General features: G+C 39.2%; 1 protein-coding gene across 1 annotated transcript in view; it reads left to right on the top strand.

Annotated features, from left to right (window-relative positions):
• Nucleotides 1-11,577, top strand: part of LOC124959601 (iron-sulfur cluster assembly enzyme ISCU, mitochondrial-like) — a 55,599-nt gene extending 44,022 nt beyond the window's left edge. The window contains 2 exon segments of the mRNA XM_047517997.1: nt 10,852-11,132; nt 11,135-11,577. Coding sequence (XP_047373953.1) covers nt 10,852-11,132; nt 11,135-11,577 — 724 coding nt within the window.
• Nucleotides 11,578-16,346: the final 4,769 nt, after the last annotated feature.

Raw genomic sequence — 16,346 nt, 5'->3', positions numbered from 1 at the left:
GTTTCTCTGGTACTCTTCCCCCAAATTCATAACCCAAGTCTAACCATGAGAAAAACATCAGACAACACAGACTGAGAGACAACCTTCAAAATAACTGACCAATATGCTCCAAAATTATCAAGGTCATGAAAAACCAAAATGACTGAGAAACTGCCATAGATAAGAGATGACTAAGGAGACATAAATGGAGTGTAGTATCCTGGATGGAATCCTGGAACATTAGTTGAAAAATTAACAAAACCCAAATAGAGTGTACGATTTAGTTAATAGTTGGTTTCTCAGTTATAACAAACCAACCATGGTAATGTCAGATGCTAGCAAAAGAGAAAACTGTTTTACAAGATTTCTCTCCTATCTTGGCAATTTTTCTCTAAATCTACTCTAAAATTTTTTTTGCATATGATCACCACCAATAAATGGAACTTAGAACACGTAGCCATGCTGAGGGTCAAGTCCTTACCACCTGGGCCTTTGTGGGACATTTCATCATATTGCAAAATATAACTCATGTAAAAGCATTCAATTTTGCACAAGATGGGGAACATAGTTTGCTGCTAGGATTGTAAACTAATCAACCACCTAACAAAAATTATTTGGTATTATTTAGTAAGGCTGAATCAATTTATGTAAATCCCTTAGCCTAGTAAAATTGCACATGTACAAAAATATTTCTAGCATAATTTTCATAATAGAAACCCTAGAAACATCCACCTACAGTAGACTGGAAAATAAATTGTGGTATATCTATTAAAAAGAACAATATATATACAATAGCAATAATAAACAGCCATATCCATCCATGCATGAGTATCTTATGAATATAATGTCAAATGAAAAAAGCAAATCATGGAAGAATACATTCAGCATAACTCAATTTACACAAAGTTTAAACATTTGATTAATATATTATTTAAATATGTACAAGTAAGTAGATGGCAAAGTATTTTTTAAAAGCAAGGGTATTATAACAGAAACCAAGAAGGTGGTTTAGTCTTAAGAAGACAGGAGGAATGGCACCAAGGAAAAGCACACAGACTTATGCAGTAGCTAATAATGTCTGTATTAGTCAACTTTGCATCACAGTGACCAAAATACCTGATAAGAACAACTTTGATGAGGAAATATTTATTTTGGCTCACAGTTCGAAAGGTCTCAGTCCATGGTTGACCAATTCCATTGCTCCGGGTCTGTCACTGTTTAATGTACTGTGTATATAGCAAAAAGCAAGACAAGAAACCATTTTCTGGATAAGTTAACATGATGAACATGATCAAAAGATCATGACTGTGATAATGATTGCTAGTTTTAGTGTGAAGTTGCATATTATTGTGGATTTGAGTTGCATTTTTCTGATGGTTAACGTGCTTATTGGTTTTCTGTATATCAATTTTAGAGAAATGTTTATTCAAATCCTTTGCCAGTTTTTAAACTGGGTTACCTTTTTATTATTGTGTTCTAAGAGTTCTTTATATATTTTGGATACTATGTCTTCATCAAATATTCGATTTGTAAATATTCTCTCCCATTCTGTGGTTGTTTTCTTACCTTTGTTTTTGCGGGGGGTGGGGGTGCAGATACTGAGGATTGAACCCATGCTAGCATGCTAGCATGCTAGGCAATGCTCTACCACTGAGCTACATCCCCAGTCCTTACTTTCTTGATAGTGTCCATTGATGCAAAAAAGTTCCTTAGTTTTGATGAAGTTCAATTTATCAAATTCTTTCTTTTAGATTTTTTTTGTTTTTATCACCTAATTCAATATGACAGGTGCCTTTTTATTTTATTTTTTAGGAGTTTCACGGTTTTAGCTCTTATATACCACTTTTAATTCATTTTTAAAAATGTTTTTTGTTTCCGGAGTTGAAGATAGGGCACTTTTCACTGACTCACATACCCATCCCCTTTTTTAAAATTTTGAGACAAGGTCTCACTAAATTATTGAGACTGTCCTTGAACTTGTGATCTTCCTGCCTCAGTCTCCTAAATTGCTGGGATTACAGGTGTACACCACTGTGCCAGCTGCTTTTGAATCCATTTTGAGTTAATTTTTGTATATGGTCCAAATTCACTCTTTTGGGAGTGGATATCCAGTTATCTTACCATGATTTGTTGAAAAGAGCAATTGATTTTGTATAGTTCATCTTGTATTCTACAAGTTCAATAAACTAGTTCTTGTAATTTATTTGTAGTTTTCAATGGATTTTCTACAAAAATGTTTATGTCTTTTGTGAATACAGTTTTACTTTTTAAATGTGAATGCATTTTATATCCTTTTCTTGACTTATTGCATTAACTGTAACCTCCAGTGTTGTGTTGAGTAAACTCGACAAGAGCAAACATCCTGTATTTGTTCCTGATCTAATGGGAAAATTATTCAGTCTTTCACCATTAAATATTATGTCCTTTATCAGGTATAGGAATTTCCTTTCTGTTTGTAGTCTTCTCAGAGATTTTATTGGGCATGCATGTTTGATTTTGTAAATTTTTTTCATACACCAATTCAGAAATATATCATTCTTTTTTAATTTAAATTGTTTTTCAAGTGTTAAGTAAACCTTGGAATAAATTCCGCTAGGTCATGATGTATTTGTCTTTTTAAATTAGATTTGGTTTGCTAAAATTTTGTTTGGAATTTTTACAACTATGTTTATGAGTAAGATTAGATTATGGTTTTCATTCTTGTAGTGTGTTTGTTTTGGGTATTAAGGAAGCACTATTTCATAGAATGAGTTGGGAAGTATTTCCTTCTTTTCCATTTTGGGTAATAGTTTGCATAGAATTTGCCTTATTTTTTTCTCAAATGTTTGGTACAATTCACTACTGAGCTCATCTAGGCCTGGCCTAATCTACGTGGGAAGCTTTTAAACTACAAATTCAATTTGCCATTTCTCCATGCAGTTCTATCAAATTTCTCTTTGATAGAGTTTGAAATTCTATTATTAGGCTCATACAGTTCTAGAAGTATGTCCTCTTGATTAATTGATCTTTTCTTGCTGTGAAATAATGTTCTTTATCCCTGATGACATTCTTTGCTCTAAAATCTACTTTATCTGACATTAATATAGTCACTGCAACTTTCTTATTGTTAGTATGGAATATATTTTAATACATTTACTTTTACTTATTCATGTCTGTTTTGAAAATGTGTCTCTTGTAGACAGCATATAATTGAATCCTGCTTTTAAATCTAATTAAGGATCAATGCCTTCTTATTAGGAAGAAACTATTTATATTTAATGTGGTTTAAGTTCACCATCTTGCTCTTGGATGTCTCTCTTCTTTATTCCCACATATACCCATCCACTTTCCCTTAATGACAACATCCTATATAACAGTGTATTATCAAAATCATCTCTAGTTTTGAAAGATATTTTCAGTGAACATAGAATTCTGGTATGGATTTATTTTAGTGCTTTATAGATACTGTTCTGTCTTCTTGCTTGAATTATTTGTGAAAGGAAATCTAATTATTATCTTTGTTCTTCTGTATGTAACATGTTTTCTCCCCATAGACCTTATTGCCCTTAAGACTTTCTCTCTACCATCAATTTTGAGCAATTCAACTACAATATATCTTGGCTTAATTTCCTTCATGTTTCTTGTGCTTGAAGTTTATTGCACTACTTAGATATATGGGTTTATAGTTTTCATCAAACTTGGGGAAAATTTCAGACATTATTTTCAAGCACTTTTTCTGTCCCATATTCTTTATTTCCCAAGGCATTCACTTAATGCATATATTAAACTGCTTGAAATTGTCTCCCAATTAACTAAAGCTCTCTTCATTTTAAAAATTGTTCTTAGTACTCTTGGAGTCTCATTTTGGGTAATTTTTATTATTATGTCTTTAAATTTACTAGTCTTTCTATTCAGTATATTTATTTGAAGCTCAAACATTATAGTTGTAATCTCTGGAAGTTTGATTTGGGTCTATTTTATGTTGTTCACATCTCCTTAACTTGTGAATATATTGAACTAGGCAGTTGTAATAACGGTTTCAGTGTTCTTGTCTGCTGGTTTTCTTATTTATGTTAATCCTTGGTCAGTTTTGATTGAGTTTTCTCATTATGGGTTGTATTTTCCTCCTTCTTTGCAAGCCTAGTACTTTTTATTCACTCTGACATTATGAATATTACCTTGAGTATTAGACGTTTTTATATTTATAAATATATTCTTGAACTTTGTCCTGGGATGTAGTTAAGTTACTTGGAAACAATTTGGTCCATTTGGTATTTCTTTTAAACTTTGTTAGAACTAGAGTAGCATTTAGTGTAGGGCTGGCTATTTCCTGCTACTGAAGCAAGACCCTGCTGAGTACTCTACCCAATGTCTTGTTAGGCATGAAGTATTCCATACTGGACTGGTGGGAAAAGGCACCATTCCTGGCCAGCTATTATTTACACTAATCCTCTCTGGTGCATCTCTCCTTGGCTTTGGATAGTTTTTTCATATGCATGCACAGGTCTATTCTGAATACTTGGGGTGTTGCTCTGCAGGTGCACTGCACATTCTTGCTACCTTGGTCTTTCTGGACTCAGCTGTCTGCTCAATCCATGGAGTCCACAAGCTTTGCCTGGATTCTTCTTCCTTTGCTAGGGGCAATCACAGGTTTCCCCTTGCTTGTTTCCCATCTCTCAAGAATTCTGGCCTTTTTTGCTTGATGTCCAATGCCTTGCAAACCATTGTGTCATATATTATTGTTTCATGCAGAAAAGATAATCCAGTCACTCTTACTCCATATTGGCCAGAATTAAAAGTCTGTGACCTGAGAGGTCATATTGAGGTATGTTTGCAAGTTAGAAAGATCTAAGAGGGACAGGGAAGAAAAAGGGAAGAGGGGGTAGGGGTTGGAAGGGGAAAGAAAGAAGAGAAAGAGGAGGAGATGAGGATTATGTTGCATAGTCAGGGGGCAATGTGGGGAGGAAAATCCTTGAGAAGCCAGGTCCTTAGTGGAGGATGTGACCTCACCAAGCAACTGGAACACTTCTCCACTATGACTAAAGTCAGGTGTGTGGGCTCAGATGTAAGTAGGTCAGTAGAAACAGTGGAGTGATTGGGAGAAATGGGTTCCCCAGTAGGCTTGGAGATAAGTTATTGGGTGTAAATCACTTGTTCAGGAAGAGATCCAGGAACCCAGATTATGGGAAAGAGGAAGTGAAGGAGGGAGAAGGCAGCAAATACAGGAAACACTCTCAAGCAAGTTGGCACTGTGAGTGAGCCTCGCCAGAGTTGAAAACACTTCAGAGTGGCCCCAGCTTAAGACAGTGGGGTTAATTTTACTCCAGCTTCCATTAGCCCTTGGTTGAATGAGGGCCATACATTTCCCCAGCACTTCAGTGCTTTGCACAAGGCAAGATGGCCCTTGTGGCCAGAGAAAACCCTTAGGCAGAAAAGCAGATGCTGGCAGGACAAGCCTGACCAGCCTGCCCCAAGGTGGCTGTGGTACCAACGGCATCTCAGCAAGTGCTACAGGTGGGCTTCCCTGCTACTTGCAATGACATATAAAATATGAGGCAAGGACACCATCTGGGGTGGAAATTCAAGCAGAGAGGAAATGCCAGTCCCAGGGTATCCCAGGTGAGACTGTGTGGGCCCCAGGTGCTAGGGCTGCTGCTGGTGATCAGTCTTTTGCTCTAGCACGTGTGCACAGGCAGCCTTGGCCCCAAGTTCCAGTGCACAGTCTGTCTATGCAGTCAGCACAGATAGGCCAGGAAGCAACCAAAACCAGTGACGCAGCACTGAGGAGGAGCCCTGATTCTGCACCTGGTGAATTGCATCAGGTAGGGACTTGGTTTCCCAGTTGGTAAATGCTGCTAACCAAACTCCCAGGAGCAGTATGAGAGTGAAGGGAAACAGGTACTTTGTAGACTTGAGAGCAGGCGCACGTGGAGGAATTGTTACTACTGGTGGTGTGTGTAGATGCCTCAGAAGCAAACCCTAAAGATCAGCCTCCCAGGAAAGTCCACCCAAGATCACAAGAAAACTCCAGAGGTCAACTTAAGATTTGATACCAAGTGCAGTCTGTGGTCCCACAGCACCAGCCTGGCCTGGGACCTTGTTTAAAGTGCAGCAATCAGATCCCAGCCCAGGATCAAATCCAGATCTATTGGATCAAAATATGCATTTCAGTCAAAATCCCAAGGTGACTCAAAGGCGCACTGAAGCCAGGGATTCAGGGGCCCTGTGTTTGGAGTCAGGACCAGCCTTTCCCTCACTTGCTCCTTTGATTTCTGGGGCAGCTCAGCTATCTCCACCTTAGACTCTGGCCTATATCCAGATTCTGCTCCAGGGAGAGACTGAGTTGCCTCCCAGGTGATAGCACTAAATTACCCCTCCTCCTCGTCCTCCTCCAGCAAGTCTCTGCATACTCACTGCTGGCCTGGAAAATTATTAGAAGGATGTTCATTATGATTCTGAAGACATAAGAGCTGGTAGAATCATGGTCAGGAAAGTATGATAATGCATGTCTGAAATTTACCATCTAAAATGGTTAAAATTAACAACAACAAAAACAACAACAATGTCCTGTTGCTTAATTTATTTGAACTGCAGCAATCCGGAAAAGTCGTCAATGCAAAATGAGTCATTCACTGAAGGTTCTGAATAAGATTCTAAAATCACCACCCGTGGTTTTCCTGTACTTTGAAGTAACAGAACAAATGACAGCAGAGATGGGCACTATCCCCCAAGTCCAGAATGAATGATACACAAACATCTCACAACAATAACATCCTCATCTAAAAACAACCTGAAATAAGGATGTTATTTCTGCAATTTGCTTGTGCATTTCAGTTAGTAAGCATCTGTGCACCTGTGTGCAGGGAGACCTAAAACCAGGATGGCTTGTAGGTTGTTTTTTTGTTTTTTTGTTTTTTTTTTTTTTTTGTACAATCAACAAACTTGGTGAGGCTTCCTCCATGCAGACCCCTGGCTAAGGACAGAAATGAATTCAACTCTCAGTGTGAAATGCTCATGGAGGAAGAACTGGGACTTCAGGTGAGAAAGGCCAAAAAGAGGTATCAGTGAGGAGGCTTACGGGGAGGAAGTCTGGCAATTTTCCCAGGAAGTGATTTTGAAGATGGTCAAGAGGAGTTTGATGAACAATTAGAGGTAAATCACCATGTGAGGGAGGAGCAGTCTGTGCCAGGTCCAGAGGGGGGAAGGGCTTGTCAGGGTTCTCCCAGCAAGATGACAATCCAGTGCTACGGTGGAAAATTCAAGCAGCTCTTAGGATCATGTAACCAAGAATGGGTAACTCTACAGATCCTGACAAGGCTTTGTTGTGCGATGGCTTCTAGGTGACCGCTCCCTGGTCACCCTACACCCAGCCTGTTCCCCACCCCACCTTTGGGGACTCCGCCCACACCATTCTTCCACATCTGAACCCATGTAGTAAATGTCTACTTATCCTCCAGCCTCAGCTCTGGGTTGCCTTTTCCTCAGGTCTCCTCCTTGCTCAGAACACTGACCCTTCCACTCGTCAGGAAGGATGGGAGGCCATGGACAGGGAGTAACAGCAGAGAGCTAGAAAGGAAGGAGTGGATCTTGGTTTGGAACTTAAAGCTGGAATACTTTTAGGAAATCTAGTCACGGGTGTCCCAAGGTTTTGACTCAAGGAAGCGGTAGCAGTTGTAGATACGGATTTGGCAGTCAACAGAAAATGGAAGCAAATGCATCTGTCCACCTACCAGCTTCTATCCCCACACACTACCTTTTTCCCATCACCCCTACCAGACTTCATCCGCTCTCATTATTCAAGGACAGTCACCAGTAATTCTCTTTCCTGCATCATGAACTTGACATTTCCTCTCCACTGGATCAATTCTACCAGGAATCCCAATTCCTCACATTAAAACAAAACTCTTTAGTCCCAGCTACTTAGGAGGTTGAAAGAAAAGAAAGAAAATTAAACAAATGAACAAACAAGCTACGACAAAAACACTTCTTGATCCTATCTGCCCTTCTAGCAACTCTCATTTCCCTGCTCCTCTGTACTCAGTCTCCAATTCTCTTCCCATTCCCACTTAGTTTTTGCTCCCAATTCCATCAGAACTCATTTTCCCAAGATCACCAATGACTTCCATGTGGCCAACTCCATGAATCTTCTGATTTGACTTAGCTGCAGATACTCTATAATAAAGATACCACAATCTGCAGCTTCACCTCCCACCCTTGTGGTTACTCCTTCTCAGTCTCTTTCCAAGTTCTGTCTGATTTTCTGGACCTGATGTGTTATCCTACCTCAGGACTCTGTCCTTGGACCTCTTTTCTTCTCTGTCTACCTGCATTCTTTATTTGATGTCTAGTAGGCATCTTGAATTGGATATATCCAAACTGAACCCTTGATATTCTTCCCCCAAATAAAATCTTCTCACAATCTTTCCCATTTTTGCTAATGGCCATTCTACTCTTCCAAGGTGTTCAGGAATAAAACCTTGCTGTTGGGCAATGTCAGTAAAATGGCAGAATAGGCAGCTCCAAGCTCCCATCACTGCCAAAAGAATCATTAATAAACTGACCAAATGTCAGAACCAACTGTCAGATTTCAGAAAACAGTCAATGGTTCACAGCAACATCCAAACACTGAATCAAGAAGAAAAACAAATTCAAACTAGATTTTGGTTACCAGGAACAACTGGGGCAGGCAGGAATAGAGACTTAACATTTAATGAGTACAGAGTTTCAGTTTGGGTTGGTGAAAAAATTCTGGAAATGAATAGTAGTGATGGTTGCACAACACTGAACATATTTAATGTCACTGAAGTACCCATTTAAAAATAGTTAAATGGTAATTTTGCTACATATATGCAACATATATTGTGGTATATTTTCCCACAATAAAAAAATGAAATGAGAAAATACTTTGTGACATTATTAATAGGCTTTGCTCAACTCCCAGATTCAACAATCTTGAAGATGTTAGCCCATGTTCACACTGCAGGACCCTGGTTCCTAGTCTGGAAGAGCAGAGCAGACTTTATTTACAAATCATTGTGCAGGTGTATTCTAACCTATCTCAGGGCTATTTGAAGGACAAGTGCAAGATGCTCATCTCTGTTTTGTCTTAACTTCAACTCACTTAGATCAGAAAAGTACCAGATAGCATTCTAGGACACTGTAAGGCTGGCAAAAAACTGGCAGATGCCTGAGGCAAAGGATTTTGGTTGGGATATGTAAAAGATCACCTAAGGCCAGAAAGGAAAAGTCAGGGAGTTTCCTTGGGAAATTAGGACATTTAAGAGCCCCCTTGAGTAAGAGGGAATTTAGAAAGTCTCATCCCAGAAGACCTCAAACTTTCACCTCTGATTCATCCTAGGCTCATGAAGTCTGGGTAAGGTTAAAAGAGGTCCAGAGCCAGAGGTCATCTGCAAAGACTGGGAGAGGCATTTTTGTTTGTCTGTTTAGCTCCTGACATTCAAGATCTGTCAGTCACTAACTGAACACAAGCCAAAAAACAGAGATTTCAGGAACCACATTTGAAAAGAAATATAGTCTATGAAAAAAAAAAAAGGAGGAAAAGTCACTAGACAAATTACTATAACCTCCAACAAAAGCAACAACAACAACAACAAAACCCCAGAAAAACCTGAAGCAGAGTCTAAAAGATGATTTACATGATTTAAAAGACAAATGCATTAAAAAATAATTATAAATCTATGTTATTAGACACATAAAGATGTAATCTGTAACAACATAAGTGGGGGGGACAAAGTTATATAGTTTTTGTAAGCTATTTAAGTTGTTATTGGTTCAAAGTGAACTGCAATAAATTTAGGATACTTGATATAATACCCATGGCAACCACAAAGGAAATATCTAAATATTTTTAAAATATACACAAAGAAAATGAGAAGGGAATCAAAACATCTGTGTGTGTGTGTGTGTGTGTATGTGCGCGCGCGTGCCATGCGTGCAGGCGGGGGGTGGGGAGAGAGATAGTAATAGAGGAAATGGATTTAAAAAGATTAAAAAGGTGTAAGACAAATACAAAACTGCAGAAGGAAGTCTTTCCAATCAGTAATACATTAAATGTAAATGAATTAAAATCTTCAATCCAAAAGCAGAGATAGCAGAATGAATTTTAAAATCATGATCCAATATGCTATCCACATAGCATAGTCCCAAAGATACAAATATACTGTAAGTTAAAGGTGGAAAAAGATATTTCACACAAATTTTACCCAAAAACAAGTTGGGATGGCTGTATGAGACAAAATAGACTTCAAGTCAAAATGGTTTCAAGAGACAAAGGACAATATATACTGTTAAATGGATTGATTCATCAAGAAGAAATAACAATTGTAAGTGAATATACACCAAACAACAGAACCCCAAAATATATGAGACAAATATTAACAGAATGGAAGGGAGAAATAGTTCCATGATAATGGAAACTTCAGGAAATTTCAATAACTTCTCTCAATAATGTATAGAATGCCTACATAGAAGATCTATAAGGAAATAAAAGACAACCTTATAGACCAACTAGATGTATAAAAGTACATACAGAACACTTCACCCTACATTAACAGCACACATCCTCACATGCGCATGCACACACCTGTATCATTAGCCAATAGGCCATATATAGGCCACGAAGCAAGTCCCAGTAAGTTTGAAAAGACTGAAATCACACAAAATATCTTTTCTGACCACAATGGAATGAAGACAAATAACAGAAAGAAAACTGGAAAATTCACAAATGTGGATATTAAACAAAACAGTGGGTCAAAGAAGAAATCATAAAGGAAATTAAAAAACACTTTGAGAGAATGAAAAAAGCACAACACACCAAAAGTTATAGGATGCAGTAATAGCAGTACTTAGAGTAAAATTTAAAAATGGAAGTAGGGGCGCAGGCGCGAGCCTGCAAGATGGCCACGGCTGGAGCGGCCGTCTGGGGCGAGCGGTGTCCGCCCTGCTGCTCCGGAGCCCGCGCCTGCCTGCTCGGGAGCTGTCAGCTCCGGCCCGGCTCTATCACAAGAAAGTTGTGGATCATTATGAAAATCCTAGAAATGTAGGGTCCCTTGACAAGACTTCAAAAAATGGTGGAACTGGATTGGTGGGTGCTCCAGCGTGTGGTGATGTCATGAAATTACAGATTCAAGTGGATGAAAAGGGGAAGATTGTGGACGCAGGTTTAAGACATTTGGCTGTGGCTCTGCGATCGCCTCCAGCTCGCTGGCTACTGACTGGGTGAAAGGGAAGACAGTGGAAGAGGCCTTGACCATCAAAAACACAGACATCACCAAGGAGCTATGCCTTCCCCCCGTGAAACTGCACTGCACCATGCTGGCAGAAGATGCAATCAAGTCTGCACTCGCCGATTACAAACTGAAACAAGACCCCAAGAGAGGAGAGGCAGAGAAGTCAGCCCTCACGGCAGCTCCAGAGGCGCCTCAGCTGCTCACGCCACTGCGTGCGCACCTGAAGATGTCAGAAGCCTCCCACATCCCAGGGAAGCCCTGCGAGGTCCGCACAGTATTTGCCATTCACATTGTGACTGATGAAAGCAAAATACACCCTTTAATTGTCCTGAGCCCTGTGATTTCTTTCAGCTCAATTTTGTTGCCTTAATGCATTTAATGTATATTTTAATTGTATGTATGGCCTCAGAACTGAAATCAGCAATGAAGTCTTAAGTTTTGAAGCCTGTGATACGCATAAAATACCTAATTTTACCTAAATCTATTTTAGGGAAGATTTACCAATAGAATGCCTTGGTCTGATTATTTGATAGAAACAATTATACATAAAACAGATCTGCATGTGTAGACATGTGTGTGTGTAATAAAGACAAAGAATGTAAGAGTGGAAAAAAAGATGGAAGTAGGAACATTACCACCAATCTTATAGAAGTAAAAAGGATTATAGGATACTATGAGCCAGACATAGGGGCACACACCTGTAATCCTAGTGGCTCAGGAAGTTGAGGCAGGACTGCAAGTTCAAAGCCAGCCTCAGCAACTTAGCAAGGCTCTTAGCAACTTAATAAGATCCTGCCTTTAAAAAAAAAAAAAAGAACAATTGTACATCAACAAATTTGATTGATAAGGGCCAGACATGGTGGCATACATCTGTGATCCCAACGACTCAGGAGGCTAAACCAAGAGGATCCCAAGTTTAAGAACAGCTGAGACAACTTAGCCAGATGCTGTCTCAACATGAAAAAATAAAAAGGGGTGAGGATGCAGCTCAGTGACAAAGCTGAATGTGTTCAATCCCTAGCACAACAAAAGAAGAGATTGAATGAGTAATCAAAAACCTCCTCCAAAAGAAAAGTCCAAGACCAGAAAGCATCACTGGCAAACTCCACCAAATATTTAAAGAATTGACACCAATCTTTCTCAAACTGTTCCCCCCAAAATAATAGAAGGAACACTTTCTACGTTAGCTCATATTACCCTGACCCAAACCAGATAGACACCACATGGAAGGGAAGTTACAAAACAATATCCCTTATGAATATAGAAGCAAAAATCCTCACAAAATAGAAAATTGAATTCAACAACATATTCAAAGGATTATGCACCATAACCAAGTGGGATTTTATCCCAGGAGTGCAAAGATGGTTCAACATAAAATCAACATAACACACATAATAGAACAAAGGGGGCAACTCACATGATCATTTCCATTGATGCAAAAAAGCACTCGACAAAATCCAACACCCTTTCATGATGAAAACACTCAGAAAACTAGGAACCATATTTTTATATTGTGTGTACGTACGAATATATAACAAGTCCCACCATTACGTATGACTATAATACACCAATTAGAAAAATGGGGGAAAAACTAGGAAACAGCTCTCCCTCTCCTCTTATGTCCTTCTGTTCCCTCCCTCTCCCTTCAATCTCGTCCTCTTTATTCTCCCTTACCTTTTGTGCACACTCCAGGTGCATAACTGGGGGCCTCTGCGTTTGCCATTCCTGCACCTTGAATGCTCCTCCCACAGACACCTGCATAGCTAGCATCTTTCAAAAAGGATTGTCCTCCAAGCTTTTTCAAACCACTTTCTCAGTGAGGCTTTCCTTGTCCACCCTATCTAAACTTTCACACAGACCTTGGAATTTCATGTTCTCCTCCCCTACTTTATCTTTTTTTATTCTTATTGCTAAGAGTCTATGCGTTTTAAACTTACATTTACTGCCTCTTTAGAATGTAAGTAACACAGGGTGGCATTTTTTGCCATTTTGTTTGCTACTATATCCCTAGGAACTAGAACAGTGCCTGGGACGCAGGCTGTCAATAAACACATTTGATGAATTAATCAATCAATGCATGTGTAGGTGGAAGTTGAAAGCCCCAGGAAAGGCTGAGAATCGAACTCAGTGCCTCACACATGCAGAGTGAGAAAGGATGAGCATAAACTCTGATGAACATCAGCCGCAATGCAAGAAAATAGGTGATCCTGTGCAGGACTAAATAGGAATGCAACTGAGTTGAATGTAAATGAATCTTAACAAGATTAATGATCTCACTAACAGTAAAAACTGAACACTGACCTAAGAAGAGAATTGAGAAATCTCAGGGCCTATCACTTCATGCTGAAAGAACTGTTTAGAATGACTCTCTAGAATATTGTATTTCAAGGACTCCGAGAGGTATGTTGTGGGGGATTAAAAAGGAACACTCATATTGTTATGATGCACACCTAGAATTTCTATCAGGTGTCGTATTAGGGATTGGGTAACTTCAAAATATTTTTCTAAAATGTTTTAGTTGTCAGTGGACCTTTATTTTATTTATTTATATGTGGTGCTGAGAATCAAACCCAGTGCCTCACAGGTCAAGCAAGCGCTCTACCACTGAGCCACAACCCCGGCCCACAAAACATTTTTTTAAATACAGAGAATCCTTGTGTACTGCAAGTCATTCAGAGAAAGTAACTTGGGTAAGTGCTAAGCAATCATGTGTTCCTCCCCAAATGCTAGAGGAACCCAGCAGTGGGGAGGGATGGTTCCTCACTGAAGAGATCTGGGCAGTCTTGCTAAAGGAGGGGAATTCAAGCTGAACTTTGAGGAATGAGTGAGACTCTCACTCATGCAGAGGATAAGGCATGTGTGGGTGGGGGAGGTATGCAGTAGGCAGAGGTAGTGAAATGGGATATGAATCTAGAAATTCAAGTTGAGGCTTTGGCTCAGAGCCTTAAATGCCAGATTCATACTACTGTCTTAGGAAACTATTGAAGATGTTCCAAAAAATGACAAGGAAATGAGATTGACATCAAAAAAGACATGCCAATTTTTTTCCCTAACAAACCAACATGAATTAGTTCATTTTGACAGTTCCAATGGCTTAAACTTTTCCAAGAAATTACCATTGTTCTTAAATAAAGGCACTTCTTCCCGGCAGAGTGGTTCACACCTATGATCCCAGCACTGTGGGAGGCTGAGGCAGGAGGATCACAAATTCAAGGCCAGTCTGAGTAACTTTACCCTGTCTCAAAATAAAAAATAAAATTAAGAGGGATGGAGATGTGGCTCAGTGGTAGAGCTTACCTGGGTTCAATCCACAGGACAGAAAACAAAACAAAACAAAACAAAAAACCAAAAAACAAAACAACAAAAGAAAACAACGCACCTTTATCATAACCTGCAGGACTGAGTTTGGCTTCTGCTTTCTACTTCTGCCATTCCCTTGCTCCTTGTGCTGCAGTTACACAAGCCCACGTGAGATTTTCTCCCACCAGGATTTTGCATCTGCTGTCCCCACTGCGTGGACAATTTTCTCCCCTCCTCTTTGCCTAGTTAATTCTAATTCTTCCTCTTCCTTCAGGTCTCACACACTCCTTCATGAGACACTCTCCCCAACCTCCCCATTCACATGTTATCATGGTACCAAGTATTTCCATCACGGCTCTTACCATGTAATACATTAAGCTGCCATTCTTTGAATGATATGCCTCCTCAGTAGGCTTGAAACTCCCCTAGAGGCTTTTCCCCTGGCCAACGTCTGCACACAGAAATTGTCCAACGACTCTTTGCTGCAAATGGTTCTGGGCAGAACCATTTGCAGGGAAGAATGCTTATCATCTATTTTAAGGAAACAGATAATGCAATGCTACTCTAATGCTACTCTATCCCCTGCTGTTTAAAGCTTTTTAGAGCTTGTCCAAGTTCACACAGATTGTCAGCATTCAAACCCAGGCTTGTCTGGTTAAAAAAAAAAAGTATGTGTTTTCAGTTAGGGGATTTATGAGCAGGGAAGAGGGAAGAAGGCAGAGTGAGCCTTCTCTCAAGTACAAATCTGATCCTCCTCTTTCAATTCTTCTTTTTCAATATATAGGTTGATGCCTCTAAAAGGCTTGCAAGTCTTCAAGCAGAGGCAGCAGACTGTTTTTTCACCATCTTTTCTGGGAAAGGTCTTTCTTATATGGTGCTTTTTCACTTCACTTTCTTTTACATGGGATTTGTGACACACCATTGAAAACACACACACACACACACAACCCTGAACTGAGCACCTGTGTGAAGGCACTAAGGTCAATGAACAGACATGCTCCAGAGTGCCATACCAAGTTCCTCTATCCTTCCAATGACTAGTCTTCTTTGGTGGCACAAATGTGCCTTTCTAGAGACAGCACAAACTCAATGGTTCAGCATGATGCCACTTGCATTTAACCTGTGAGTTCTGGTAGTTTTTAACTTCTCTGAGTCCTTGTTTTCTGTTTATAAAATGGAAGTGGTATAATGAACTCCAAAAACAATCAAAAACCAAAAAACTGATACTTTTACATGCATGATTCACCTAGTCTTCACAATACTCCCATGGAGTCGGAAATACTTTGGGTTATAGGGAAACTAATGTGGGGAGGGAATGTGACTTGCTCAAGTTTACATAAGCAATAATCAGAGATGCCTAGGATTCAAATCCAGATCACCTAACCACTATTTCCTTTGTACCATCTCCAATCAAAGGCAGGCGATTGTAAGAACCTTACAGAAAGAAATGCATTTTACAACTATAAAACTATGCCATTTAAGAATGTTAAGTAATTTGTTACAGAGGAAGAACTAGAACCCAACCTAATATTTTAAGGATGAAAAAATTACCAAAGAACAGATAAGAAACATTTCTTATACTTCAAAAATTCTCAATTTAAAAAGAAGAAAGAAAATAATTTGATCAAAAAACGGGCAAATGGTCTGAATAGGTAATTTCTCCAAAGACATACCAATGTCTAAGAGGCACCTGAAAAGATGTCCATCATTAGTCATCAAGGAAATATAAATCAGAACCACAATGGGAGACCACTCTATATACTATGATAGCTATAATGAAAAAGACAGCAGCAAGTGTCAGCAAGGATGTGGAGAAAGTGGAACTCTCTATACTGCTGG

The sequence above is a fragment of the Sciurus carolinensis genome, chromosome 11 (genome assembly GCF_902686445.1).
Source record: "Sciurus carolinensis chromosome 11, mSciCar1.2, whole genome shotgun sequence".
NCBI classification, from domain to species: domain Eukaryota; kingdom Metazoa; phylum Chordata; class Mammalia; order Rodentia; family Sciuridae; genus Sciurus; species Sciurus carolinensis.
This window is presented reverse-complemented; position numbering and strand designations above follow the sequence as displayed.